Source organism: Mandrillus leucophaeus, unplaced genomic scaffold (assembly GCF_000951045.1).
Source record: "Mandrillus leucophaeus isolate KB7577 unplaced genomic scaffold, Mleu.le_1.0 Scaffold915, whole genome shotgun sequence".
Taxonomy (NCBI): Eukaryota; Metazoa; Chordata; class Mammalia; order Primates; family Cercopithecidae; genus Mandrillus; species Mandrillus leucophaeus.
Window position 1 is genome coordinate 393,633 of NW_012109975.1, and position 25,272 is coordinate 418,904.

The window sequence follows — 25,272 nt, forward strand, 5'->3', positions numbered from 1 at the left end:
CATGTTGGTCAGGCTGGTCTCGAACTCCTGACCTCAAGTGATCCGCCTGCCTCAGCCTCCCAAAGTGCTGGGATTACAGGCGTGAGCCACTGTGCTCCGCCATTACAATATTATTAACTATAGTCATCATGTTGTACATTATTAGATCCCCAGAATTCATTTTTCTAATAACTGAAAGTTTGTAACTGCCATCCCATTTAAAGTAGTTGGAAAACCAGATAAAATGTATGAAACAGTAGTTTTAAGACATTGTACAAAAAGCAGCACAGGATTTTGATTTCTGAGAGGGGAGAAGCAAGTGAGATAATACCTATGAAGACCTGAGCTTATTACCCAGGGACAGTTTCCAGGCCACAGCACAGGGAGGGGAACCCAAACAACCTAGAGTTGAGGAGCATAGATTGGAATTTGGGGAGGTGAAAGAGGCTAGAATTTGAGGTGTTGAGTTCAAGAGAGCAGAGAATACTCAAGAGTTCCAAAGATCTGAAGAAGGATCCTTTTGAGTGTTCGGCTGATCACTGGTCTAGCCATGTGTGAGAGGAAACTTACCTGTGGCCTGGGAAAAACCTACCAGAAAGTAGTAGTAGGCTAAGCAGTTTCTGTACTTTCACACAAGACTGTGAATAGTTTGTGTTCCCTTCAGCCACAGTGGAAAGACTTCGACATATACAGGGTATTGGATAGAGTTCTCAGGAGGCTCTGGCCTTAGTAGTGAGTCTAGATTAGTTTTACACTAAAGACTGCAGTGAATCTGCTTTAAAAATTCTTAAAGGCAGGTCTTGAAAGAATTAAGTTAACTGTATGCCAGGGCAAAGTATTACACTACTAAAAGAAAGATAAAATCTGTCCCCTGACCATGTTAAATTCCCAATATCTGGAATCCAAAAATTATCAGGGATATAAAGAAGCAGGAAAGTATGAGCCAAAACCAGGAGAAAAATAAATTAATAAGACAGATCTAGAAATGGCAGAGTTGATTGAATTAGAAAATAAGAATGTTAAAGCAACTAGAATAAATATGCTCAAAAGGATAGAGAAGAATATGATTGTGTTAAAGAGAGCTATTGGAAATAGGAGGAAGCCCCAAATGGAAATTCTAGAGAGGAAAAAATAGAATATCTGAAATGGAAAACACACTGGATAGGATTAACTGAAGATTTGCTACAGCAGGAAAAAAAGTGATCAGTGGTTTTGAAGACAGTGATGGCAGCTATCCAAAATGAAACACAGAGAATGACTGGAAAAGAACGAAGGGAGCATAAGTAATTTGTGGGACAATATCATGTAGTCTAACATGTATGACTGGAATCCCAGAAAGGAAGGTATCAGAAAAGGTACTTGAAAAAATTATAGTTGAAGAATTTTCAAACTTAATGAAAACATTGAACTCATAGATCCAAGGAGCTGAACAAACCCCAAGAAGAAACATAAAGAAAACATATAATGGCTCATAAGAATCAGATAGCCAGAATCAGAATGTAATAAGCCTGAATGTGTATGCATATAACGACAGGTGCAGAATACATGATAAAATTGGAAATAGATCAATCCACAGTTGGAGTTGGAGATTTTAGCTCTCCTCTCTAACAGAATAAACAAACAGAATATTAATAAGGATATGGAAGACCTGAATAACACTGCCCAGCCAGACTGATACTGACATTTATAAAACACTTCACCCAAGGACAGCAGAATACATCCTCTACAAGTGCAAATGGAATATTTACCAAGATCATATTCTAGTCCATAAAACAAGTCTCAGTATAATTTAAAAGAAGTGAAAGTATGTTCTCTGATTACAATAGAATTAAACTAGAAATGTCATCAAGAATAATTCCTAGGTATTTGGAAATTGAAGAAAATACTTCTCAATAATCATGGGTTAAAGAAATAATCACAACAGAAATTAGAAAATATTTCGAACTCATTGAAAATGAAAATAGTATAGGCAGGTAACTGAGATAGATTTTTGCCAAGTAAGGACAGTTCTGATATGTACACGACTTATACATGGTACTGTGCGGAGTGAGGACTATCTAAATTTCAGATTTGTTAGATGTAACTAAAGCAGTACTTTAGAGAAAAATTTGTAGCATTTAATCCTCATATTAGAACAGAAGAAAAGTTGAAATCAGGGACTTAAACTTCTAGCCTAAGAAACTAAGGAAAAAATATAGGGCAAATTGTAAGGAGAAGATGGGAAACAAAATTGAAGGAGAATGAATAAAGTAAAAATCAGAAAAAAACAATAGCAAGACCTCAATCAGAGCTAAATCTGGTACGTTGAAAAAAGATTATTAAAATTGATAACTGTAAAGCCAGATTGATCAGAGGACAAAAAGCCCCCACAAATGACCAGTATTAGAAAATTTCAGTATACATCCCGCAGAAATTAGAAAACTAATTAGAGGACCGGTCGCGGTTATTCCACCACTTTGAGAGGCCAAAGGGGGTGGATCACTTGAGGTCAGGAGTTCGAGACCAGCCTGGCCAACATGGTGAAACCACGTCTCTACTATAAAAAATCAACCGGGAGTGTTGGCGCGTGCCTGTAGTCCCAGCTACTGGAAGGCTGAGACAGGAGAATCGCTTGAACCTGGGAGGCGCAGGTTGCAGTGACCTGAGATCTTACCACTGCACTCCAGCCTGGGCGACAGAGGGAAACTCCACCTCAAAAAAGAAAGAAAGAAAGAAAAAATACCCAGAGCGGTGGCTAATGCCTATAATCCTAGTGAGACAACCAAGTAAAAACAGCTCCCAAGACAGTCTACGAGCACTGGAAAGATGGGGTGCAGCAGTGAAAAGTTCGCGCCATTTGCAGAAGGGAACAGCCTGGCCCCTCCTGTTCCTGGATAGTAATCAGGAATTCAGTTGGTGAGGTGGACAGCCTGTTAGCAGGACTCCTTTCAAAGTGTCTGCGTGCCTGATCTTTCCCTGCCATGTGACAAGAACCCAGTTTTGTCTACAACACCAGCACTTTGGGAGGCCAAGGCGGGCGGATTGCTTGAGCTCAGGGGTTTGAGACCAGCCTGGGCAACACAGTGAAACCCTGGTCTCTACCAAAAACACGAAAATTAGCCAGGCGTGCCTTTTATCCCAGCTGAGGCACGAAAATCGCTTGAACCCAAGAGGCAGAAGCTAGTGGGCTGAACTTGCGCCTCTGCACTCCATCCTGGGAGTGAGCCGCCGTCTCAAAAAAAAAAAAAGCGAGCTGTAGTTTTTGACGTCACATTTTCATGTTTTCGGAAGGATAAAACCCATTTGGGAGTTGTTTATATGAATATAAAGTATAGAGGGATATATAGGTTAGTCTGTGTTTCAACAAAGATCATGTTTCTCTAAAGATATACAAGGTCTATTCAATTTAATATTTAATATAAAAGATAACTGATACAATTCATTAAGGGTGAAATATTAGGGACATTTTAGTCCATTCTTCAAAACTACAGTCAATGCTGGGAGTGGTAGCTCACGCTTGTAATCCCAGAACTTTGGGAGGCCGAGGCAGGTGGATCACCTGAGATCAGGAGTTCGAGACCAGCCTGGCCAACGTGGTGAAACTCCGTTTCTACTAAAAATAATTACCCAAGTATGGTGGCACATGCCTGTAATCCCAGCTACTCGAGAGGCTGAGGCAGGAGAATCGCTTGAACTTGGGAGGCGGAGATTGCAGTAAACCGAGATGGTGTAACTGCACTCCAGCCTGGGTGACAGAGTGAGACTCCCTCTCAAAAAAAAAAAAAAAAAAAAAGCAAACTAATAAGAAATATTATGGATGGCTTTGTGGCAACTAAATCGATAATTTAGATGAAATGGGCAAGTTCCTCTAAGAATATAAACTACCAAGCAGAAATGCATTAAAGAAGCCAGACATGTTGACGCATGCCTATAATTTCAACACTGGGAGACTGAGGCAGGAGGATTGCTTGAAGCCAGGAGTTCAAGACCAGCCTAGGCAGCAAAGCAAAACCCTGTCACAACAAAAAATAAAAAATTACCTGAGTGTGGTGATGTGCATCTCCCCAGCTGCTGGGGAGGCTGAGGTGGATTGATCCCTTTAGCCCAGGAGTTTTGAGGCCACAGTGAGCTATGCTTGTGTGACTGCACTCCAGCCTGGGCAACAGATACCATCTCTTAAATAAGTAAATAAAAAAAGGAAGAAATGGATTAAAGACATTAAATTTGTGGTCTAAAACTTTCTGACAATGAAAATTTACTCTCAGATGGCATCAAGGATGAAATAAAACAAACTTAAGAAAGAAATAATAGAGATTTTGCTACAAAACGTAAGAGGAGGGAACACTTCTCAATTTTGTTAATGAATCCAGCATTACCCTGATAGCAAAACTAATCAGGGATATTACAGGAAAAATACAGCTATGGACAAAATATTTTTGCACATATGGATTGGAAAATCCCTAACAAAATTACAACATTGCATCCAGCAATGTTTAAAAAGGATAATATATCATGGGAGTGGCTGAGTAATGGACTGCAAGATATTCATCTCCTAAACCCTTGAACCTGTGAATGTTACCTTATATGGCAAAGAGGACTTTGCAGATGTGATTAGGTTAATTTTTTTGTTATAAATTTTTTTGAGACGGAGTCTCACTCTTGTTACCCAGGCTGGAGTGCGATGATGCGATCTTGGCTCACTTCAACCTCTGCCTCTCAGGTTCAATCTATTCTCCTGCCTCAGCCTCCCAAGTAGCTAGGATTACAGGCCTGCGCCATTATGGCTGGCTAATTTTTGTATTTTTAGTAGAGACAGGGTTTCAGCATGTTGGCCAGGCTGATCTCAAATTCCCGATCTCAGGTGATTCACCCATCTTGGCCTCCCAAAGTGGCTGGGATTACAGGTGTGAGCCACCATATCTGGCCTAATTTTTTTTTAATTTGTTTTTGTTTTTATTTTTGAGATGGAGTCTTGCTGTATCACCTAGGCTGGAGTACAGTGGCATGATCATGGCTCATTGCAGCCTCTGCCTCCTGGGTTCAAGTGATACTTCTGTCTCAGCCTCCTGAGTAGCTGGGATTACAGGTGTGTATCACCATGCCCAGCTAATTTTTGTATTTTTTGTAGAGATGGGGTTTCACCATGTTAGCCAGGGTGGTCTGGAACTCCTGACCTGAGGTAATCTACCTGCCTCAGCCTCCCAAAGTGCTGGGATTGCAACTATGAGTCACCATACCTGGCCAGGTTAAGAATTTTGGAGTGGGAATTTTATCCTGGATTATGCAGGTTGGCCTGATATAGTCACAGGGATCCTTAGTAAGAGGAATTGGAAGATCAGACTGGATATAGATGTGACAGAAAGAAGCAAGTGGCTACAGTGATGTCAGGAAGGGATCCTGACCCCAGGAATGTAAGCTGCCTTCAGAAGCTGGAAAAGGTAAGGGAATTTGATTTTCCTAGAGCCTCCAGAAGGAACCAGCCCTGCCAACACCGTGATTTTAGCCCTCATTTTGGACTTCTGGTATCCAAAACTGTAAGAGAATAAATTTGTATTATTTAATCCACCAGGTTTGTGGATTAAATTTGTTACTAGCTTGATGGCCAAGCTGGAAACCTAAGGTTGGTTTACAACTTAAACTTATCTGTCAATGTAACTAAGTAATCTCATTAACAATACAAAGTTTCTCGAAAAGCAGTACAACCATCTAAATAGGTTCAAAGTAAGCCTTTAACAAAATTCGATACCTATCCGTGATAAAACTCTCTGCAAACTAAGAATAGCGGGAAACTTCCCTAACCTGATAAAGGGCATCTACAAAAACCAAAAACCAAGAACGCCACCATGTAGTCAATATCACATTTCACAATGAAAGACTGAGTATTTTCTGTGATTTGGGAAAAGGAAAGGATGTCCTCTCTGATGACTTTTATACAACACTCTACTAGAGGACCTAGCCAGTGTAAGAAGACAAGAAAGAATACAGGGCATACAGATTGGAATGAAAAAGTAAAATGGCCTTTATTCGCAGATACAGGATCATGTAGGTAGCAAATCCTAAGCAATCTACAATACTTAAGAGAACTAAGTGAGTTTAGCCGTTCACAGGACATAAAATCAATTATGTTTCTATATAGTTGCAGTGAGTAATGAGATTTCATTTAGGGGTCATTCTGACAAAGATTTGTGCAAGACCTAAATGCTGGAAAGTTTAATACAGTAGGAAGTTCAATCACAATATGTTTCTTTAATCCTGTATAGGTCTTAGGTTATGTCTTCAATATGAAGGCTCATGACATAAACATACTGGAAAATTTTCAGATGTTTTTTATATGTTTCTCTTCCTATTCTTTATATTTTTCTTGTCCTGGAGTTCTTGATCTTCTGCATCCCTCTTAATCTTTTATGTTTTCTTCCTTCTTATCTGTTGTTTCTGCATTCTCTGAAATTTTCTCAGATCTGACTTTTACAAAGACAATTCCATCGAATCTACTCTTTATCTTGTTCAGATATCCTTGTTGCATCCACAAGTACTTGGAGGATTGTTCACTTAGGTGTAAATTTTGAGTGAGAACTCATCTCTCATATTCAGGGTAACTATTTGTGGTGGTTTATTTGTTTATATGGGGCCCTAGGGCTTTCAACTGTCCTGGGCTAGTATTTATGCTAATTCCTCTGTTTCGGGCTCCTATACTACACGAGTAGTTTAATATCAGATGCCATGAGTGGGTTATCTGTTCCTTGTAGTGACTTGTTCTGCTCCCCAAACCCCAAGCTTACAGTTTTGTTTCTCCATGATAGTAGGAAAATATAGTTTCTGTATACTTGAAGTTTTGAGTTTTCTCATCATTTTTTGGAACATGGAGATTTTCTATTTTTTACTCTTTAACATAGCTTGCATTTTATTTTATTATTTTATTTTATTTTATTTATTTTAATTTAATTTAATTTTATTTTATTGAGACAGAGTCTCTGTCGCCTAGGCTGGAGTGCAGTGGCACGATCTCAGCTCATTGCAATCTCCACTTCCCAGGTTCAAGCGATTCTCCTGCCTCAGCCTCCCGAGAAGTTGGGATTACAAGCGTCCACCACCATGCCTGACTAATTTTTATATTTTTAGTAGAGACGGGGTTTCACCATGTTGACCAGGCTGGTCTCAAGCTCCTGACCTCAGATGATACACCTGCCTCTGCCTCTCAAAGTGCTGGGATTACAGGCATAAGTCACAGTCCCTGGCCTTAGCTTGTATTTTAAATATTCTGTTCTAACGTTTCCATGTAGTTTTGGTGAGGAAAAAGGGCTGCCTTTGAACATTATGTTCATGTTTTGGAATGTTACTTTTATTTTTGTTTGTTTAGATCAGTTATTAAGTTAGTTTGACTTGTTTATTTTTAACATAATTTTCTTTTTCTTCTATGGAGGTTATCTTTCTGTGACTTTTTTTTTTTTACTGGATTGTTGGTTCTTATTTCCTTTCAGAATTGTGATAGTTTAATAATTAAGAGAGTTTTGATAAAATATATTTGTTTATACAGGTAACAAAAGTGTTTCATTTTCAAAACTGAATTTATCTTTGAATGACTGAATTTATCTTTGAATGACTTGAGGAAAAATTTGAGTATATGTGAATTCTTATTTTGTAAAGATACACCATCCCAGAGAGTTCAGTTTATCCTTGGTACTGAAGATGATGATGAAGAACATATTCCCCATGATCTCTTCACGGAAATGGATGAACTGTGTTACAGAGATGGAGAAGAATATGAATGGAAAGAAACTGCTAGGTAATACTGCTAAGTCTCTCTCTCTCTCTCTTTTTTTTTTTTTGAGACGGAATTTTGCTCTTGTTGCCCAGACTGGAATGCAATGGCGCGATCTCGGCTCACTGCAACTTCTACCTCCCAGGTTCAAGTGATTTTCCTGCCTCAGCCTCCTTCTCAAGTATCTGAGATTGCAGGAGCTCGCCACCACGCCTGACTAATTTTTATATTTTTAGTAGAGATGGGGTTTCACCGAGCTGATGGGGGTGGTCTCAAACTCATGACCTCAGGTTATCCTCCCGTAGCGCTATAGGTCCCCCACAGTGCTAGGATTACAGGCGTTAGCCACCGTTCCCGGCCTCAATCTCATTTTTAAATTAGCTTTCCTTGATTTCTTTTTGTAATGGGAATATTAAGTTGAAAGTATGAGATATCTGGTGCTTTAAACCAGTGAGCAGAGAATTTCCTTATTAATTGGTAGAGATTCTATCTTTAATTTTTCCCTTTATTCTCAATTTGTTTACTTAAATAATCCTTTATACTTTAATAAAGAAATTATGTCATTGTAGATTTTAATGTCTACAATTTTGTGTATTGCAAGTTTAGATGAGGAATAGAAGTAGAAACTATATGAAATTCCATAGTTTGTTTTTGTAGACTTAGTATTATGATAGCTAGAATAGAAAGAGGAACTACAAAGGAGGTTTGTGACTATAGATATAGTAGACCATTGGCATAATTTGTGAAAATGTGTTTGTAACCATAGTCTGTTTGGTCGTCGTTTTCTTTGTTTCTTTTTTTTTTTAAGAACAAATTTTTCTTTATCACATTAAGATAAACAAATGGAATCTTCATTACTTATAAAATATTTTTATATATTATGCATTCAGATGGCTGAAATTTGAAGAGGATGTTGAAGATGGCGGTGACCGATGGAGTAAACCTTATGTGGCAACTCTCTCTTTGCACAGTCTTTTTGAACTAAGGAGTTGCATCCTCAATGGAACAGTCATGCTGGATATGAGAGCAAGCACTCTAGATGAAATAGCAGGTTATAGTAAACTGACTTTTAAAAAATATGTAAGATGTAGTGGAATTTTAGACATTCATTTAATAACTATATGCTGAGCTTCTATTCTGTGGAGTACAGTATAAGGAAATAAGATAGATTTTTTGTCTTTGACAAATTTGCAGATGAGATTAAATTAAACAGACATAAGTATAGTATCAGTAAGAGAGTGAATAGTGGCACAAGCAAATCAGAGTCTGTTCTCTGGAAATTCAGAAAAGAGTCTTTTGTTTCCTTGTTTTTTGGAATGGGGATGTGGGGAATAGCCACAGAGAACATTAACTGTACAAGTTACTCATAAAATGTGAACACATGGGAACGAGGAGTAGGTGATACAAGAGAAAAAGTATTTTAAGGAAGAGTAAAGAAGTCTAGAGTAGTATAGACAGGAATCTCAGGAAAGTCAGTTCTGTGTGAATATACAGATTTCTTCAGTAGTGGTAGGAGGTATGTTGGGAAACCCAGTTAGAGATTGGATTGTGACTAGCCTTGAATTATTGGAATTTTTTGTTGTTGTTGTTTATTTGTTTTGGGGGAGGGGGGATCACAGCGTCTCTCACTGTCATCCAGGCTGGAGTTGAGTGGCACGATCTCGGCTTACTGCAGCCTCTGTCTCCTGGGCTGAAGTGATCCTCCCACCTCAGCCTACTGAGTAGCTGGGATCACAGGTGTACACCACCACGCCTGGCTAATTTTTGTATTTTTTGTAGAGATGGATTTTCGCCATGTAGCCCAGGCTGGTCTTGAACTCCTGAACTGAAACGACCTGCCCACTTTGGCTTGCCAGAATTTTGGGTTTACAGGTGTGAGCCACGGTGCCTAGCCAAGAAATAGGATTTTATTTGGTAGGCATTTTGGTGGTCTTGATGGTTTTTAAGTTGAGGAACAGTATGATTTGAGATACATTTAGGAAGATCATTCTGGCAACAGAATGTAGGGTGACTTTGGATTAGGAAGAGTTTAGAAGCAATAGGCCAGTTATTCTCTAGGAACAGTCTAAGCAAGGAAAGAGCTCTGGTAGGTTGAGCAATGAAAATCAAAGGGGGAGATTTGAAGGATAATGTGGAGGTAGAAAGTAGAAAAAGGCAGCTATAATACAGCTTTTTGTCCACTAACTAAAATTAATGAAAACCAAAATTAAGTTCGGTGGTAATGAATTTGATGGTGTGACTACCATTATAGATTTCTCCCATGGAAAAACAAAAATCTGTGGTATTTAGTCTTCAAGAGAACCATGAGCTTAATACAATTTCTCAGGCTAGAAATACTTCAATTAAAATTTGACTGTGTGCTGCAAATATTTAAATTGTCAGTCCTTACTTTCTTGTCTTACATGAGTAACTGAAAAATTAAGTTAAGGTTGGGAATATTGAATTTGTATAATACATGTGGGTTTCAGACTTTGGTTTGCAATTATCACATAATACCATGTAGTACTTTTAGTATATGTTGTATAATCTAGTGTTCATTTATTTGGTAAACTGTAGTTGTTGTGTTAATGTTAACAGTTTACCTATTACGCTGGTCCTTCGGGTTTTTTTTAGAGTTACCATATAGTTTTGAAAATTTGACCCACTTCTTCCAAGTTAGTGCCACTGTTTAAAAATATTAATATATATTTTATAAATTAAAAAGTTTAATCACTTCAGTAATGTATAAAATGGCATTGCCATCAGTTTCCCCATTCCCCACATCCCCTTCATAACCTGATTTTACTCCTCTTCCTAGAACTTACGACCTCATGACGTTTTATCTATTTGTATGTTGGTTTCTCTACCTCTCGAAGAGAGCAGAAACTTGGCTCTGTTTTGATATTGTTAAACTGCTGTATTCCTAACACATAGCGGACACTCAGTGAACAGTTAATGACTGAGTGGGTCCTGATACTCATCTGCTGGAACAGTTTTGGGGGAGAATACGTGGTTTGGCAATAAAATACCTTTACATCTTAGGAAGGTAGTATTATTGAATATTCAGCTTAATAGAATTTATTGTATTCATACAGGAAAGCACTTTCAGCTATAGGAAGGCTAATTAGTATATAATAGTAGCCTCTTTATAATTAATAGTATTAAAATAAGGGAGTCTTTATAATTCCTTTTTATTGGGTGGATAATATTCATTTATGCATTGATTCTTTAATAGTGATAATAAAACTTTCTAGAGTTACTTAAGGTTCTAATTTTTGTCATAAGATTTCACTCACAGTTTATTCCTGTATTTTATGGTCATCTGAGTGTTTAGTAATTTATTTTTTTTCATTGAATAGATATGGTATTAGACAACATGATAGCTTCTGGCCAATTAGACGAGTCTATACGAGAGAATGTCAGAGAAGCTCTTCTGAAGAGACATCATCATCAGAATGAGAAAAGATTCACCAGTCGGATTCCCCTTGTCCGATCTTTTGCAGATATAGGCAAGAAACATTCTGACCCTCACTTGCTTGAAAGGAATGGTGAGATAAGTTGTGGCATCCAATTTTTTGCTAACACTTCTACTGTAACAGCTTTCCAGAACATTACGATTAACATTTGGGGATCTTTAAACACTCACTATACCTACCTCTGAATTATTTCTCCTCCCTGCTTTGTTTCTTTTCAAGGCCTCTCGTATAATTAATTAAAGAGGCATAAATTATGATCTATAATTTTTAATTTTACCTTTTTGATATTCTAAATCTTGGGTTTGAACCTTTATTTTAGATTTTTCCTACTTTTTTTTCCTCCTGAATATACTTGGTTTGCTGGTATAAACAAGTGTTTTTGGATTGGTTTGCTGATTTCACGGCTCTTTATTTGTACAAGTTGTGAAAGGCTTTTATGACTGTTGCAGTCTTACACTAAGGGTAGTTGGTGTCTTCTAATCCATTGAGAATGGCTCAGACCCAGGTCTACATATTCCGCCTTTCCACTCTCATTCTTAGGTTACAGGCAGGTTGTGGGGCATGTGGGAAGACAGTGTTTTTTACAGTTGTTTACCTCTGTCAGTGTCCTAATGCTGGCACACTTGGAGGTTTTGCCTTTCCTTATTTTCTTCTGTGTAAAGCAGAGGAATGCATCAGTAGGGTTGAGAACTCTGATGACAGTGAGTCTGGAAAACCCGGGTGCAAAGGATTGGAGTGGCTTATGAAGTACTGTAGCCTCCAGCAGTTGCTGTAAGCTGCTACTATTACCCAAAGCTTGTGAGGATTACAGTGAGGACTAGTGGAGTATGGGACACGGTGCCTGCTCATCTTTTTTATCCCTTAAATAATAGTATGACTTTTAAGTGTTCTACCAACAAGCAAGCATAGGTGATAGGGTCTAATATATCTAAAGCTGACAATAATCATCTTTTGTATCTTCCACTTGGCCATGAAAACCCTTTTTAATCCATTTAAAATTATGTCATCGTGTATTTAAACAATCTTAAGAGTAAAAGAATATCTCTTATGGACCAGAATTCAATGTAAAAGCAAGCCATGTATAGCGCATTTTAACTCTCTTTTTTTGTCTTTTATTTTTTGTTTATATTCTCTCCTTTGGTGAAATAAGTTCATTTATCCAGAGGGACCCTATTTAATCTTTACATATGCAGTAATTCCTCTTTATTGTCCAGTTGTAATTTGGTCATCATAAAACATTGGCTGTTTTCTTTTAAATGCTGTTTTAGCATGTTCTTTTGTTGAAATATAGTTACAATTTGAGTTTTTCCTGCATGTAGCTTGTTGTTTAAATGGTGTTTTCTAATGGATTATAGTTTAACCTTTAAATATTTCTGAAAACCCTTGAGCACGTAACTTTGATTACTTAGGCTATATGGAATTGATTATTATATTTGCATGTTTTTCATAGAGAATGTTATTATTTTAAGATATACTTAGTAGAAAATATGAGGGGTTTAATTATAAGTATGTATGACCTTTTGAAATATTTTAGACCTACTGCCATATTGCTGTTGGTGAGAAGTACTCTACTCTTAGCTAGTGAAATAAATTATATGTATTTGTTTTAATGTATCTGCTACATATTAGAAGTGAGAAGCATACTTCAGGACATTTATTAATACTTTTAGAGAGCTCAAGAATATGTATCCTTTAAAATTGACATTGTGGTTCTCTTATTACAGAATTTCTGTTATTTGCTGTTGTTTTCTTACAAACTTGAGAGCAGCACCAGCTGTATATGGTGTCTTACTGACTTAATATTATAAATATTTAATATCAGTTTTAAGTTAGAAATTATTGCTTAATATTAACATGAACTTTTTCTCTAGGACATAATTATCTCATAGCTGTTTGGTAAAATGTAGGAAAAATACGCTAAATATAAGCTATTACTTTTGGTGGTTTTTGGTTTGAGTTCTATTATATTAATTTTGTATTACATATTTTCATTTGCTATTTATTGTTTAAGCATTGACTTTGTATTGATATTGTCATTGTAAAAAATGCCATGCTATTGGTCATTCTAATTTCTAACAGGATATTGCCCCCACCATCTGTCATTAACAATTTTTTTTTTGTATATTCTGAGAACTAATTACAGTTTTAAGCAACTTTTTAGTGACTTTCTAACATGTAAAAACCCAATTGACATGCTAACCATCACAACATGACTTTGAAATTTTGGGCCTTTGAAGTATGCAATTTATAGTGTAAATTGATTTTTTTTTTTAATGTCTCTATTTGCCTTCTGCAGTGAACTTCATCATTTTTCATTTATTTGTTTTATCTCAGGGGAAGGCCTTTCAGCCTCCCGCCACTCTTTGCGAACAGGTCTGTCTGCCTCAAACCTTTCATTGAGAGGAGAATCACCTTTATCTCTTCTTCTCGGTCATCTTCTTCCTTCTTCAAGAGCTGGAACCCCTGCAGGCTCAAGGTGTACAACCCCAGTACCCACCCCTCAAAACAGTCCTCCTTCTAGCCCTAGCATCAGCCGCCTGACCTCCAGAAGTTCCCAACAGAGTCAGCTTCAGGCCCCAGAACTACTGGTTTCACCTGCCAGTGATGATATTCCCACAGTAGTAATTCATCCGCCCGAGGAAGACTTAGAAGCAGCGCTGAAAGGCGAGGAGCAGAAGAATGAGGAAAATGTTGACTTAACTCCAGGCAACTATCCAAAATCCTCCATGTGTGGTGCTTTCTGCCTCTGAGTCACTTGCACTTGGAATGCCTTTTAGCACATAGCTTAAGCAGCATATGTAGATAATGCTTATAATTTATTTTTGACTTCTGCATGTTTTTTTTTCTTTATGGTATATTGTGTTAGGTTGGTGCAAAAGTAATTGTGGTTTTTGCCATTGAAAGTTTGCTTCACTTTCAATGGAAAAAATTACTTTCAGTGGCAAGAAGTCAATTACTTTTGCACCAACCTAATAAAAAAGAGTAAGATTATTAAAAATTTGAGTTACAAAAAGACTACAAAGAAGACTACACATAATTTAAGGCCTTTTAAAAAAGTTTCACTTAGATTTAGAGGTCAAGGCAGTTGAGCACTTCAGTAAAACATAGACTTTTTTATAATGTTTTAATTTGCCATGAATTTTTTAATATTTATTTATGGATATATTTATTTTATTTTTTTAGACTGAGTCTCACTCTGTTGCCCAGGCTGGAGTGCAGTGGCGTGATCTCAGCTCACTGCAACCTCTGCCACCCGGGTTCAAGTGATTCCCGTGCCTCAGCCTCCTGAGTAGCTGGGACTACAGGTGTGAGCCACCACACCCGGCTAATTTTTGTGTTTTTTGTATAGAGACAGGTTTTTACCATGTTGGTCAGGCTGGGTGAACTTTTTTTAGATTGGTAATTCTCTTTTCTTTTTTTGGAGACAGGGTCTTGCTCTGGAGGCTGAAATGATCTCAGCTCACTGCAACCTCCATCTCCTGGACTCAAGCAATCCTCCTGCCTCAGCTTCCCAATTAACTGGGACCACAGGGGCATGTCACCATGCCTGATTAATTTTTATAGAGACCAGGTCTCACCGTGTTGCCCAGGCTGGTCTCAAACTCCTGGGCTCAAGTGATCCACACACCTCGGCCTCCCAAGGTGCCGAGATTACAGGTGTGAGCCACTGCGTCCCGCCTTGGTAGCTTGGTTTTGTGTGTGTGTGTGTGTGTGTGTGTGCGCGCACATGATGAAGTTGACTCATAAGGTGAATGAACACATACAAATAAATTATAGTGAAGCGATGTGCCTTAAATAGGATAGAGTCATACTCTGTCACGCAGGCTGGAGTGCAGTGCCACAATCATAGCTCACTGCAGCCTTGAACTCCTGGGATCAAGCAATCCTCCTGACTTAGCGTCCTGAGTAGCTGAGACTACAGGCACATACCACAACATCTGGCTAATTTTTTTGTAGAGACAGGATCTTGCTGTGTTGCCCAGGCTGGTCTTCAACTCCTGGCCTCAAGCAGTCCTCCTGCCTTATCCTCCCAAAATGCTGGGATTATAGGTGTGAGTCACCAGGCCCAGCCATACTTTTTTTTCTATTTAATGCTTTTCTCCAAAGAATGTAGTAAATTTTAGACTTTTTTGGGGGGGTGGGGGGAGTAGGGGAGAGGCAGGTTCTCACTCTTGCCCAGACGGGAGTGCAGTGGCACCATCTCGGCTCACTGCATCCTCCGCCTCCTGTGTTCAAATAATTCTCCTGCCTCAGCCTCCTCAGTATCTGGGATTACAGGCGTGTGCCACTACCACCCGGATAATTTTTGTATTTTTAGTAGAGATGGAGTTTCACCATGTTGACTAGGCTAGTCTTGAACTCCTGACCTCAAATGATCCACTCACCTTGGCCTCCCAAAGTACTGGGATTACAGGTGTGAGTCACCACGCCCAGCCTGTAACTTAAGGGCTGTAAAGTATGAAAATTTGGCTTATCCTTATATTGACTACATGTACATTTGTGCATATATCTTTCTACCTAATTAATATAAAATAAGTATATTTTAGTGACTTTTTTACTATTTCAGCTAAGCCTCAATGTGATGGATACTAATACTAACCATTGGTTTTAATCACATAAGTATTATCACATTTCTCCAAAATACTGATAACATCCAACACTAAAGTGGTAGCTTGGTTATTAAATTAGCCTATTTTTAATGTGTATACAAATATGTGTAAATTAGATGGACACACCCATTTTCAGAAACTTAGAAAAGTTAGTTGTCTTCCCCTGCATCATACAACTGGTGACTGATAGTTGTATGGTGACTAAATCCTGTGACTGGAAATCCTTGTGTTCCTATCATTGTGAAGTAAACCTCTCTTTCTGTTGGCTTTATGGAAACACACTAATTACATTTAGCCAAAGCTCATTGTAGTTGCAAAAAAGGATATACTTTTAAAAGTACAAATAGAAGCTTCGTGGCTAAATCATTATGACATTAGTTAAAATAGCAGTATGGCTGCCATTGTTTTATAATTTGTTCCAGATACAGAGATAAGTGCTTTTCAAATATCATATTTCTAATTTTTGTAACGATTTGATGAGGTTGGTGTTATTCCTGTTTTTCAGTGAAGACTTGGAGATGTTAAGATCAGCCAGAGCAGGGATTTGAACTCAGGTCCACTTACAACAAAATCTATAGTAGAGTATTTCATTGTGAACTTTATCAGTTCATGAAAAAGATAAAATTTAATGATAAAGTAACTGAACATAAAAGAGGAAAACAACCCTATAAATAATTATTCAGAAGTAATCAGCATTCTAATCTTAAGAACTAAGAAGATTTACTATTTTTCCTTGAGCAAAAGTGATTTTAAAAGCTACTTCGTTCCATTTTTCCCATATTACATCGATCAGTAACAACGAACACTTCTTGTTTTACCAGCTTCTGTGTTATAAATGATTAGGAACTATAAATTTTATATAGGAGGGAAGGGGAGGTGGGTTCACATTGGCTTCTTAGGCCATGTTAAGGGGATAAATTAACTGAGAATCGAACATACATTTTTTTCCCATGAGTTTTTGTGATGAAGATTTATCGGCGTTTTTGAACAGAAGAAATTAGAATGGAGAGGAGACAGGGAATTTCTAAAGACAAGAATTACGGTTAAAAAGACAACTGTAGATAGTATGTAATTGCTGAGGAGCAATAATAGAGACAGCTACACATTATTCTCTGTTCAGTTACCTTTGGTGCTTAAAGCACCTAGAAACTCTAACGGAATTTCCTTGATGTCTGGTACTGTCTTAGTGGAAGAAAGTGGCCTCAGCATCATTATGTCTTAAGTGACTAACAGCATGGAGTTTTGTGTCATGGAGTCATAATTTGCGCATACCTATAATAATAAAGTGGTATTTCCCATTAGTTACTTTTTAGAAGATAATTATATGTATAAAAGTTATATGTATAAAATTATAAATAAATTATATAAATTAATATGTATATAACTTGTGGCTGGGCGTGGTAGCTCATGCGTGTAATCTCAGCACTTTAGAAGGTCAAGAGGGGAGGATCACTTGAGGCCAGGAGTTCATAGTAAGACCCTCATCTCTAGGGAAAGAAAAAAAAAAGGAAGTGAATTTATTTTTTGTACTTGTAAATACCTTTTTCTAACACAGTGGTTCTCAGTCTCAGCACTATCCACATTTTGGGCTGGATGACTCTTGGCTGGGTGGTCGGGTGGCAGGGGAGCAGTCCTGTGCTTTATAGGATGTTTAGCAGTGTCCTTGGCTAGCTGCCTGTAGCATCCCCGAGTTGTGACAACCAAATATGTCTCCAGACATTGCCACAAGTTCCTTGGAGGTCATAATCTTTCCTGGTGGGGCACCATTGCTCTAACTACCTCACTTTCAAATTTTTAATGACAGAAAATGTTGATATCTTTGATTTACTTATGCATACATTTTTTTTTTTCCTTAAAGCAAAGTAATATCGTCCTTCTGTGTTTGTGCTAATGATAGCTTTATTTTTTGGTAATTTGCTCATTTAATTCTGAATCCTAGGAATTTATTATAGGAGTAGGGAGATTGACTGATTGAGAAAACAGTTTTAGTTTAGCTGAGGTTGGGAAAGACTACACAAATCATAATGATGAAGAACCCTAGCATGCATCTGGCGTGCCAGTTTTGAAAAAGGGACGGTTTTCAAGATGACCAGGTTAGCCATGTGACTTCAGGTTATACCTGCTAACTTGGTCAGTGTTGAGTTCTTCATTATTTCTTTCTCTCATTGCTGAGATAGCCTTACTTTTCCTCAGAGCCTTCTCATCATTGCACTTTTCTCCCTCAAATCTGGCAGCTAGGACTATTCTGGAAAACTGTGCATTATGTATGCTTTTGATTATACATACACAGGTGGAATACATTTAGCCTTTGGAAGTATGTAATGCTCAGCTGCATTTGCCACCAGGGCCTAATGGTATTCTTGATTTTCTTGTGTGGAAGTAGTTGGAAGTCACTGAAAAATACTGGTTAACTTTTTATCTCTTGAGCAAGGCAGGGACTCTTCTGGAAGCTTAGGGACAAAGGTCAAAGAAGAGGAATCTTCTTGGTGTGCCAAGCTAAGATTGTAAGAAATGAGTTAAGGCTTGGGAAAACATTTTTATTTCGGAATTGTTTAACTTTTCCAGAAAATAAGCACATGGCTAAATAGATTGCAAATTAAGATTTTTCATCACATCAACTTTGTAGTTTAGGTATTTACAGGGAAGTCTCTGTCATTAAGCGTAAGCCGTAAACCCAGAAGACTTAGTTTCAGTATTCATTGGTTATAGTATATTCTGTTTTACAAAAGCGAAAACTCCTTTAGATGTGTCAAGTGTATCTGATGTACTTTAAATTCTGGAGCTTGATTACCAATACATCTTCGGACCTTATAGAGTCTAACCACAGAACAGATTTTAACTGAACTTCCATGTGTTGCTGTGCATGGGACAGTTAAGACAAAAGGTCAAGTCTGTTGTATTTCAGTACCTTTTCCTGCTATAATATTCAATGTCTTATGAATTATTAATCTGTATTCTTGCACTAGAAAACCTTGGATGTTTTGAAAAAATGAGATGCATTTAATATTAGGTTGGAGCAAAGGAAATTGCACCAACCTAATAGTAGAAGTCTGTGTAGTGTACTTGAATTTAAATTTTTTTTTTTTTTTTTTTTGAGACAGAGTTTTGCTCTTGATGGCCAGGCTGGAGTGCAGTGGCACAATCTCGGCTCACTGCAACCTCTGCCTCCTGGGTGCAAGCAATTCTCTTGCCTCAGCCTCCCGAGTATCTGGGAATACAGGCATGCTCCACCACGCCCGACTAGTTTTGTAGTTTTAGTAGAGAGGGTGTTTCTCCATGTTGGTCAGACTGGTCTCAAACTCCTGACCTCAGGTGGTGATCTGCCTGCCTTGGCCTCCCAAAGTGCTGAGATTACAGGCGTGAGCCACAGCGCCTGGCCCTATTTTTTTTTTTTTTTTTAAAGACGGAGTTTCTCTCTCGTTGCCCAGGCTGGAGTGCAATGACGCAATATTGGTTCACTGCAACCTCTGCCTCCTGGGTTCAATCAGTTCTCCTGCCTCAGCCTCCCAAATACAGGCACACACCACCACGCCCAACTAATTTTGTATTTTTAGTAGAGGTGGGATTTCACCATGTTGGCCAGACTGGTCTTGAACTCCTGACCTCAGGTGATCCACCCACCTTGGCCTCCCAGAGTGCTGGGATTACAGGTGTGAGCTACCGCACCCGGCTGAATTTAAAATTTTTAAATTTTAACTTTTTTGCAGAATTAGAATTCATAATGATCAGTCTCATATTAAGCAGTGTTTTTATTTCATTATTGTGAAATGTTGGTGTTGAATGTCAGTTTTGAAATGAATATACTAATGCTTCAATATGTGTCTGTCCTTTGCAATTCAAACAACTATTATATCTAATCCAAATAAGCTATTTTTATGAGTTTGTCTGACTTTTAGAGATGGAGTGAGTTGCTTACAGTCACATAGATACAAAGTGACAGAGAGTGCATAATTTAAACACAGATCGCTTTGGTTATAAAACCCTTACTCTGCTAATTTCATTGTAAAAAACTTGCTCATTATATTTTAAAGTTGGATTTCTTAAGAGTAATGACAATAGGTATTATAGACATAAATGTTACCAAAGAAAAATGAAAAGTCTTGAGGAAACTTCTGATTATTGGAGATTATGTTAATTCAACCTGCATTTATTTAATGTAGCTTTTTTCTGAGTTACACTTAGGGTTTGTCAGAGAATTTATTGTTGAAAGCATGCTAAGTATAGCTAGGCTTCATTAAACTCCATGCAGTTCACATGTTTATGATAATTAAAAGTATATTCCCTAAGTATTTTTAATGGTAATCAGACTCAGGCCTTCTATCTTTTGTGGTTCACACCAACTCACGTTTTTTTTCCTTTTTGCAAAAGGCCACAATTTTTGTAAATTCTAATTGTATTATTTTAAATATTAAAATGTGTAGCTTTATTATTACTTAAAACGTTGTTCTAGTTTTGCTGGTATGTTACTAACACTGGGCACTTTTTTTTTTAACCTTGCACATTTGCTTTTATTATATTAATAAATCATCACTTTCAGAATGTGAGCAAAGTCAGGTTGCAAAGTAAATTTTCTTCTTACTAATTTGGAATTTGTCTTTAAACATAGGTATTTTGGCCTCTCCCCAGTCTGCTCCTGGAAACTTGGACAATAGTAAAAGTGGAGAAATTAAAGGTAATGGAAGTGGTGGAAGCAGAGAAAATAGTACTGTTGACTTCAGCAAGGTAATTCTATCATTAACTGAAAATTCTCACAATTATTCTTATTGAGAAAATAAGTAGTAACTTGTGGCTTTATTAACATTGATTATAGTAATTTTTTAGTAGACTGGTGCTTACAAACCTGCATGTGATGCCTGTGATATATTAATTTAAGGTAAACAACTGTGAGAAGGGTTACAGTTAACCTGTGAGTACTTGAGTAACTTTACACCGTTACTAGTATTAGAAATTCTGAAAAAGAATATGTGCGTAATACAATATTTCCATCCACACCTATCCATAGATATCGTGAAACGTTAGTACTTTTTGAACTACAGTCATTGTTCTGGAGCTACCACCACTAGAAGGTTAATTCTGGGAGTGATGTTACAGCACTAGTGATTCAGTCTTTCCTGGGCTGTAATGCGATCCCAGAATTACTGTCTTATGGCGTTAGTACTTTTGGAATGTCACTGAGAAATATATTGGTGCTTCCCCATGGGTAGGTAAAGGCATGGATTTTAAAAAAATACCTGTGTGAACTATGATTTTTTAAATTTTGGTAAATGAATATTTTGTTGAAATAGATAAACCTTAATTTAAAAGAACAGGGTAAAAGACTAATAAGTTCAAATTATAACTGAATTTAAAATGTACTTTATGAGTATTTCTTACGAACAATTGATTATCTAGCCACTAATTTTTTAGTAATATTAATTTGCTATAGGTGGATGTTCATGGTATTTTAATATTTTTGTATCCAGTATAAGACTTTTTAATAAATGTAATTATGTCAAGCAGATTTTATTTCTTAAGCCTTTTGTTCTTTGATGAAAAGTCTACAAGATATATTTTACAGAAAACGAGTTTAAATGGTTTGCATTATAGCTTTGTTGAGTGTTATAGTCTAAAACTATAGGAAGCCTTGCATTACGGACATTGGCTGTGCAGAAAGACTGTTGTATTTTAAATTTTTCTGATCTATCCTGATCATATTTTACTGGTGCTCACGTTATTTCAGATAGTGCAAAGTACTCAGTAGCAAAATTGCAATTTATTTCTTGTTAAGTGAATAAATTAATATAATTTACATTATAGAGTTCCTCTAGGCATGGCAGTTGCCGTTTATTTTTGTTCCTCTGTCACAGTCTTACTTTTTTTTACTTGGCCTATCTTTGTGTATACCTCCTTGTCTCCTGTTGGGCAGGAGTCTGCCTCCTGGCACTGTAGTTGTGGCACACTGGGTGTGGGACTCAAGAGGCCCGCTGTAAGTGCTGGTTTTATTTTTCATAGATAGCCCTGTAAGTGGTTGTTTAGTGACTTGTGTGAAACTGCGTATAAATGAAGTTCACATAGTTTGATATCATGTGTAACCTTTTCCTTGTAATTATACACAGAAAACTAAATTTTACTACTATAGCATTATCATATATCTGTGCCAGTAAGGGCTGTAGATTTTTGTTTTAAATAAAAACAAGGGGCCAGGCACAGTGGTTCATGCCTATAATCCCTGTGTTTTGGGAGGCTGAGGCAAGAGAATCACTTGGCCAGGACTTCAAGACCAGCCTGGGCGATATAGCAAGCCCCACACTTCTACAAAAAACAACAAAAATTAGCCGGGCATGGTGGCGCATGCCTGTCGTCTCAGCTACTTGGGAGGCCAAGGTGCGAGGACTGCTTAAGTCCGGGAGTTTGAGGTTTACAGTGAGCTATGTTCCTGCCACTGTACTCCAGCCTGGGCAATAGAGTGAGACCTTGTCGCAAAAATACTACTACTAAAATAAAAGTTATGATTTTTTTCCTCTTAATGAAAATACTGGGGAACGCCCAGAGTTCTTTTTCGGTTTGTTTTTAGGGGGACTTTACATAAAATGTAAAGGATCCAATTCGTTTATTTCTAAGGTTAAGTAATACAAAACCATGAATATTTTTTAGCACTGTGTATAATTTCATGAACCATTGTTAGTTTGTGAGCTATATATTTGTCCTTAATAGTTTTTAATGAATAGTGCAGTATTCATTGAATAATTTCTCAAGTTCATGTTTGATAATTTAGATCTCTGAAGTAGTAAAGATTGTGACAGTTAAAACAGTAGCATTGATTCAAATATGTTTGCTTGCTCTTTTGTATTTGTCTACTCCATTCTTTATAGTTGTGAAAATTTTGACATTTTAAACATTCATTAGATCACAAGTTTTGATTAGCAAATAGTAGTCTTATAAAGCAGTTTTTCTTTCCTATTTCTCTCTAGTCTTACAAGTACCACGGAAACTTTAATTTTAATTATTCTTTATTTGTCAATAGGTTGATATGAATTTCATGAGAAAAATTCCTACGGGTGCTGAGGCATCCAATGTCCTGGTGGGCGAAGTAGACTTTTTGGAAAGGCCTATAATTGCATTTGTGAGACTGGCTCCTGCTGTCCTTCTCACAGGGTTGACTGAGGTCCCTGTTCCAACCAGGTAAAGAGTTAGTTCTAAGTAACATTCTCTAAGCATTTTCAAAATCTACAAGTTTTTATCCAGTGAATGAACAAGCGTGTTGATTGATGTAATAAAAGCTCATTTTATTTAATTTTATCTTATTTTTGAGACAATCTCACTTTGTCATCCAAGCTGGAGTGCAGTGGCACATTTTCAGCTCACTGCAACCTCCACCTCCCAGGTTCAAGTGATTCTCCTGCCTCAGCCTCCCTAGTAGCCTGGATCACAGGTGTGTGGCACCACGCCCAGCTAAGTTTTGTATTTGTAGTAGATAATGGTGTTTTGCCATTGTCCCAGCTGGTCTCAAACTCCTACTTAAGTGATCTGCCTGTCTTGACCACCCAAAGTATTGGGATTACAGGTGTGAGCCACTGTGCCCAGCCAAAAGCTCATTTTAATATTTAATATTCAGTCATTGTACCAAATACTTTGACTATAAGACCACTATGAATAGGGTATAAAATGGTTTTCTTCTTGGAACTAAAAAGTACAATAAAATAAATATCAGCTGGGTGCGGTGACTCACGCCTGTAATCCCAGCACTTTGGGAGGCCGAGGCGGGTGGATCACCTGAGGTCAGGAGTTTGGTAGAAAGTTAATTATGGATGCTTTTCCTAGTTCTGTGATTTCCTAATTAGTCTAGGTGGAGTTGCCATCTTTTTTCAGTGATTGGTGTGGGGGAGTAGAAAAGATGTCTGAGTGTTATTTCTTTATATTGGAATGGTTTCTTTTTTATGATTGCCTAGATTTGTGGGTATATGATGTTTATTATAAATCTGTATTTTCATATTTCCTTAGGTTTTTGTTTCTGTTATTGGGTCCAGCAGGCAAGGCACCACAGTACCATGAAATTGGAAGATCAATAGCCACTCTCATGACAGATGAGGTAATCAAAATACCCAAGTCTCTTTGAAGTATACACTGATTATGCAGCATACAGTATATATTAAATTATAGTTCTCTTTTCTTTCATAATGAAGCTTTAAAACTTTTCCTTGCTGTGTATACTGTTTTATCTTGTATTTACTCCTCAGCTATTTGCCTTCGGTTAGGTTTTTAAGACTATTTCAAAATCAGTGGGTACTTAAAAATTTTTTTTTGTTTTAAACATTTGTAATTATTGACTACCTTCTTGAACTTTTGAAATTTTGGGATTCTTTTTATCCTGGATTTCAGGATATAATTTCTCTAGGTTTTCCTCAGAACATTTTTTTTCCTGTAAATTTCTCTGATATGGGATCCTGATCTTTGACGATAACATACGTATTAATCAGGACCTTGTCTTTCTTTTGAAGAGAGATTTGTAATCAGATTCTTGCCAAACATCAGTGCTGTGTGTCCCAGGGGTATTTGAAATGCCCCATATCTGAACCTGACCTAAGTTTTCTTTTTTCTTTTTTCTTTTTTTTTTTTTTGTGGAGACAAAGTCTCACTGTGTTGCCAGGCTGGAGTACAGTGGTGCAATCTCGGCTCACTGCAATTCTCCTGCCTCAGCCTCCTGAGTAGCTGGGACTACAGGCACACACCACCATGCCCAGCTAATTTTTTTGTATTTTTAGTAGAGACGGGATTTCACCTCCTGCCTCAGCCTCCTGAGTAGCTGGGACTACAGACACACACCACCATGCCCAGCTAATTTTTTTGTATTTTTAGTAGAGACGGGATTTCACCATGTTGGCCAGGATGGTCTCAATCTCCTGACCTCGTGATCCGCCCCCCCTCGGCCTCCCAAAGTGCTGGGATTACAGGCGTGAGCCATTGCGCCTGTCCCATTTTTCTTACCTCTTTCGACCAGCCAGTCACCAGATTCTTTTTACCTCTTCAATGTGTTTTGCATTTAATCTGTCATATTCTTTCCATCTCTACTGCCATTTCTCTGGCTTAGCCTTTGATTTGTGGATTCAGGTAGCCTTTATGGGTCTTTATTGTATAGTATTTTTCTCTGCACTCTCAGTAACATGCAAATTTGAATGTATCATTTCCTTAGTCCAAAGGTATTAATGACTTCCTATCATATAGTGAAATTTAAATTTAAACTTTTGGCTGGGTGCAGTGGCTCACTCCTATAATCCCAGCACTTTGGGAGGCCGAGGTGGGTGGATCACTTGAGGTTGGGAGTTTGAGACCAGCCTGGCCAACATGGTGAAACTCCATCTCTACTAAAAATACAAAAATTAGCTGGGCGTAGTGGCGCAGTTCTCCTGCGTCAGCTTCTTGAGTAACTGGGATTACAGGCGTGCACCACCATGCCTGGCTAATTTTGTAGTTTTAGTAGAGATAGGGTGTCACTATGTTGGCAAGGCTGGTC

At 37.7% G+C, this 25,272-nt stretch overlaps 1 protein-coding gene across 4 annotated transcripts in view; it reads left to right on the top strand.

Annotated features, from left to right (window-relative positions):
• Positions 1 to 25,272, top strand: part of SLC4A7 (solute carrier family 4, sodium bicarbonate cotransporter, member 7) — an 89,603-nt gene that overhangs the window by 17,640 nt on the left and 46,691 nt on the right. For 2 of the 4 annotated variants that reach the window (XM_011969853.1, XM_011969854.1), the window contains 7 exons: positions 7,603 to 7,741; positions 8,608 to 8,768; positions 11,056 to 11,244; positions 13,507 to 13,878; positions 20,389 to 20,504; positions 22,786 to 22,943; positions 23,763 to 23,850. In XM_011969853.1, the coding sequence (XP_011825243.1) occupies positions 7,603 to 7,741; positions 8,608 to 8,768; positions 11,056 to 11,244; positions 13,507 to 13,878; positions 20,389 to 20,504; positions 22,786 to 22,943; positions 23,763 to 23,850 (1,223 nt within the window). The remainder of the gene's footprint in view (positions 1 to 7,602; positions 7,742 to 8,607; positions 8,769 to 11,055; positions 11,245 to 13,506; positions 13,879 to 20,388; positions 20,505 to 22,785; positions 22,944 to 23,762; positions 23,851 to 25,272) is intronic. The other 2 variants (XM_011969856.1, XM_011969855.1) reach the window with 1 other exon arrangement.